General features: G+C 65.4%; 1 protein-coding gene across 1 annotated transcript; it reads right to left on the minus strand.

Annotated features, from left to right (window-relative positions):
• Window positions 1-1842: 1842 nt before the first annotated feature.
• LOC122125333 (lymphocyte antigen 6D-like) lies at window positions 1843-4305 on the minus strand. The gene is made up of 3 exons (XM_042699942.1): window positions 4254-4305; window positions 3720-3818; window positions 1843-2027 (listed from the first exon to the last, which is right to left on the minus strand). Exons 1-3 carry the CDS (start codon window positions 4303-4305, stop codon window positions 1843-1845), a joined length of 336 nt encoding a protein of 111 aa, XP_042555876.1.
• Window positions 4306-4650: the final 345 nt, after the last annotated feature.

The raw sequence follows: 4650 nt of genomic DNA on the forward strand, positions 1-4650 counted from the left end.
GACCTGTGGCCAAGGGCCTCACCTGCGGCCATCCCAGACCTGTGGCCGAGGACGCTGCCCATCCCCTGTGGCCATCTCAGACCTGTGGCCGAGGACGCTGCCCATCCCCTGCGGCCATCTCAGACCTGTGGCCGAGGACGCTGCCCATCCCCTGCCGTCCCAGACCCGCAGCCGAGGACACTGCCTGTCACCTCCTGGGTGTGAGCTGGGCCTGGCCTCCCTGCTGTGGCTTGAGAGGAAGGAGCATGGGGTTCCTGTAGAACCCCTGTCCTGACCATAGTCCAGGAGGAAATGGCTGTCAAGACTGAGCGGCCAGCCCCTGGGAAGGGCAGGCTGCCCCCCACCCTTCATAGGTGACCCCACACTCAACTCCTGTGCTGGGCTGAGGGACGGCTGCCGCCCAGAGATGTGCTGACAGGGCAGCTGTGCGAGTGGAGGCCTCTTCTCCCCTTCCCACAGCACACGCGGGACCCTTGCCGTGCCGCTGGGCATGGACAGGTGCTGGGCCAACCCAGCCACATGACCAAAGACGCTATGGGGCTCTCTGCGTGCATCTCGGCAGAAGGGCTGAGCTGGGAGCTCACTTGCTTAGACCCAGGCAGGCCCATGTGTGCTGGGTCCCGGAGGTTGCTCAGGCTGCTCCTCTAGTCCCGGGTCTGGGCCTTCAATAGCTGGAGTGAGGGTCCCAGCTGGGGTGAAGTGTCTCCCGTAATTACTCAGGGTCAGAGGGGGCCCCAACCTGGCCCAGGGCTGGGGAAAGTGGGCACGGGGTGGGGGGGTGGCAGTCGCCCACAGATGGGAAGTGCTCCAGTGTCTCCCATGGAAACCTGCCTGTCAGGGCTCCAGGGTGAGCAGGCGGTACAGAGCTTCAGGGGTGAGCTGAAGGCACGATCAGCCCTAAACGCTGAGGAGAGACGCAGTCACACACACTTCTAGGAGGCAGCTGCCCTTTAATGGATAATGCGCAGTTCATTAGGCTTGACAGCCAGCCCAGGCATCCACCTGGCCGGCGAGGGGGGGAGGGGTAGCCACCTGGCCAGCAGGTGGGGTGGGGGGGCATCCACCTGGCCAGCAGCAGGGGCAGGGGGCTGTGGGGGAGGGCAGAGCCTCAGGCTCAACTTTGAAGCCACCACACAGCCGGATGAAGCCTGGCCCCGGATCCTCCAGCTCTGAGTGCTCTTGGCTTTAGAGCAGACTGGGGTCATAAGAACTGGGGCTTGGGTAGGGCTTGGGGCCTTCCATCCCCGGTGTGGACGCCCAGGCCGGAGCCGGGGTGGGCTGTGCTGCACCTGCTCCAGAGCCCCCAGTGTGGAGCCACAGGACACACGTGGGCACGGCCCATGGTGGCTCTCGCTGGCTGGGTGCCCTCTGCTGCTCCTTTGCCTCTGGTCTGTGGCCCGTGTAGAACAGCATGCTTGAGTGCTGGGCATGGTGGCAGCAGGACCCACCGGCCATGGTGAGGCGGCAGCACGCAGGCCCAGGACCTGGGAGGCTGGTAGGAGGCAGGGTGCAGCCCTGGGATGTGTGAAACCTGAGGCCCAGAATAAGTGCTTGGGCTCCCAAAGGCTCCTGCTTCAGGCTCAGCTCATCAGTAGGTTTATGGCTGCTGCGACCCAGAAGCACCAGCACCTGGAGGCCAGTGAGGGCGGAGGCCGATGTGCTGGAGCGGTGGTCACGTGCAGCACCCTGAATGGCAGCAGGAGCCGCAGCAGAGGGGTCTCCAGGCTCTGTTCTCCATGGACAGTGCCACGCGCAAGGCCACAAAGCCCGGAGTCACACAGCGGGCCGGGCTCCGGACTCCTGTGTCGGCAGCTCATGAGCATGCCAGCACCAAGCCCACCGCTACCTGCTGAGGCAGACGCACCAGAGGCTGAGGGCCAGTAGCCCCCAGCTGACGCGGGCACGTGGGGCGCTGTTGCAGAGGTCTGTGTTGCAGCAGGAAGCCCTGGAGTAAGCCAGGCTCTCCTGGAAGCCGGGGCAGGTATAAGCACAAGCTTTTATGATGTTCGTTCTCTGGCCTGGGGGACCTGGAAACGTAAAGCAGAGGACGGTTTACCCAGAGCTGTTCCATCCCTCCTGCTGCCTTCAGCCACCCAGGTCCTCCCTGCCTCGGCACCCCCTCCCTCCCCCGTCCACACAGGAACCACGAGATGTCAGCACATCAGGACTCAGTGTGCGCAGGGTCAGGGCTTGGTGTGAGCAGAGTCAGGGCTCGGTGTGAGCAGGGTCAGGACTCAGTGTGAGCAGGGTCAGGGCTCAGTGTGAGCAGGGTCAGGACTCAGTGTGAGCAGGGTCAGGACTCAGTGTGAGCAGGGTCAGGACTCACTGTGTGAGCAGGGTCAGGACTCAGTGTGCGCAGGGTCAGGGCTCGGTGTGAGCAGGGTCAGGACTCAGTGTGAGCAGGGTCAGGGCTTGGTGTGAGCAGAGTCAGGGCTCAGTGTGAGCAGGGTCAGGACTCAGTGTGAGCAGGGTCAGGACTCAGTGTGAGCAGGGTCAGGACTCAGTGTGTGAGCAGGATCAGGGCTCGGTGTGAGCAGGGTCAGGGCTCGGTGTGATCAGGGTCAGGGCTCAGTGTGATCAGGGTCAGGGCTTGGTGTGATCAGGGTCAGGGCTCGGTGTGAGCAGGGTCAGGGCTCAGTGTGTGAGCAGGGTCAGGGCTCAGTGTGAGCAGGGTCAGGGCTCAGTGTGAGCAGGGTCAGGGCTCAGTGTGAGCAGGGTCAGGGCTTAGTGTGAGCAGGGTCAGGACTCAGTGTGTGAGCAGGGTCAGGGCTCGGTGTGAGCAGGGTCAGGGCTCGGTGTGAGCAGGGTCAGGGTTCAGTGTGATCAGGGTCAGGGTTCAGTGTGTGAGCAGGGTCAGGGCTCAGTGTGAGCAGGGTCAGGGCTCGGTGTGAGCAGGGTCAGGGCTCGGTGTGATCAGGATCAGGGCTCGGTGTGATCAGGGTCAGGGCTCGGTGTGATCAGGGTCAGGGCTCAGTGTGAGCAGGGTCAGGGCTCAGTGTGAGCAGGGTCAGGGCTCAGTGTGGGCAGGGTCAGGGCTCGGTGTGAGCAGGGTCAGGGCTCGGTGTGAGCAGGGTCAGGGCTGGGTAGGAGCAGGGGCAGGACGTGTCCACTCTGTGTGGAGCAGCTTCCGTCCAGTGCTCCTTTGGAAGGCCCTGTCCAGCCTCCCCAGGGCCTTGGGAAGGAAGCGTCTGTCCCTCTTACTTTGGAGGAGGAGCAGGGCCAGGGCAGCAGCAGCTTGTGTCTGAAGCTGCACCCTCCACCTGCCCCACTGAGGCTCCACTGCTCCCCTCCTAGCATGTGGCCCCCTGCACACTGCCCTCCCTCCTGGGACGCTCCCCCCCCTCCCCCCCACTTCCCTCCCTCCTGGGACACTGCCCCCTTCCCCCCCACTGCTCCCCCTCCTAGGATGTGGCCCCCTGCACACTGCCCTCCTTCCTGGGACGCTCCCCCCCTCCCCCCACTGCCCTCCCTCCTGCGATGCTGTCCCCCCCTCCCCCCACTGCCCTCCCTCCTGCGATGCTGTCCCCCCTTCCCCCCACTGCCCTCCCTCCTAGGACGCTGCCCTCTCCCCCCTACTTTCCTCCCTCCTAGGACGCTGTCCCCCCTTCCTCCCCCACTGCCCTCCCTCCTGAGACACTCCCCCTCCCCCCCACTGCCCTCCCTCCTGGGACGCTGCCCTCTCCCCCCACTGCCCCCCTCCTGGGACAGGTGCTACTCACTGTTCCAGGTGGTCAGGCAGTAGTGGGTGTTGGCTTGGCACTCTGTGGGCTGGAGGCAGTCATGTGTGGCCGAGCACTGGTGACACCTCAGGGCCTGGGCTGGGGAGCACGGCTGGCCTCAGGGACCGGCCCTGGGCCAGCCCCAGCTGCCGACGGCCCGACTGCATGGGGCTGGGCCCTGCCTTCTGCAAAGCCCAACTTGACAGCCTTCCCACAGGCCCCCCAAGGCACCAGAAATCACCTGGCACATTCCACATCCAGGATGGCAGAGCAAGGCTCTGAGCAGCCAGCGGCCCTGGCTGTGGGAGGGCAGCAGGCCCTCCCAGCACATAGACGGTGAGCCCACTGGACAGCAGCCCCGCGGTGTGTCCAGATGAGTCAGAAGAGCCAGTGGAGGTGCCCAGCAAAGGTGCTTGCAGAACCCCCAGCCCGGCCACGCTCGTAGGGGGCCCTGGCGGGTCTACTCCCGTGTCCCAGCTCCCCCGAACTCTGAGGCTGAGCCCGGTCAGCTCGGCTTTGGAGAGGAGGACTCACCTGGCCAGGCCAGCAGGAGCAGAGGCAGCAGCCCCAGCCAGCGGGTCCTCATGGTGGGGCAGGGGCCGGGCCGCACAGGCCTGGCCGGGCAGCTGCTGGCTGCCTTTGTAAGGGCTGGGTGGCGGTGCTGGCGGGCGGGGCGCCGGTCCCTCCCGCACTCCTGACTCCCGCATGTGTCACTGCCGGGGGTGTGGTCCAGAGGTAAACACCTCTAGGATGGCCTTGTCCCTGCTCAGCGTCCCCTCCGTGCTGACCATCCCTGTCCGTCAACCCCCCCCTCCCCGCCGCTGGGGACTAGCATCCAGGGAGCACTGACCGCTCCGTGTCCTTGGGAACAAATGCCACTGGCAGGGAAATGGGGTGGCAGCCACAGAAAAACCCCTTCTCGATGGCACCG

The sequence above is a fragment of the Dipodomys spectabilis genome, unplaced genomic scaffold (assembly GCF_019054845.1).
Source record: "Dipodomys spectabilis isolate Male_0828 unplaced genomic scaffold, ASM1905484v1 ptg000264l, whole genome shotgun sequence".
NCBI classification, from domain to species: Eukaryota; Metazoa; Chordata; class Mammalia; order Rodentia; family Heteromyidae; genus Dipodomys; species Dipodomys spectabilis.

What these genes read in the sequence shown, in the direction of transcription:
- LOC122125333 (XM_042699942.1), bottom strand. Translation starts at nt 4,305, where the DNA reads ATGAGGACCCGCTGGCTGGGGCTGCTGCCTCTGCTCCTGCTGGCCTGG. An exon ending in GCTCCTGCTGGCCTGGCCAG is followed by an intron (nt 3,819 to 4,253) that starts GTGAGTCCTCCT and finishes CGTGCTCCCCAG; the next exon opens with CCCAGGCCCTGAGGTGTCAC. An exon ending in CTGCCTGACCACCTGGAACA is followed by an intron (nt 2,028 to 3,719) that starts GTGAGTAGCACC and finishes TTACGTTTCCAG; the next exon opens with GTCCCCCAGGCCAGAGAACG.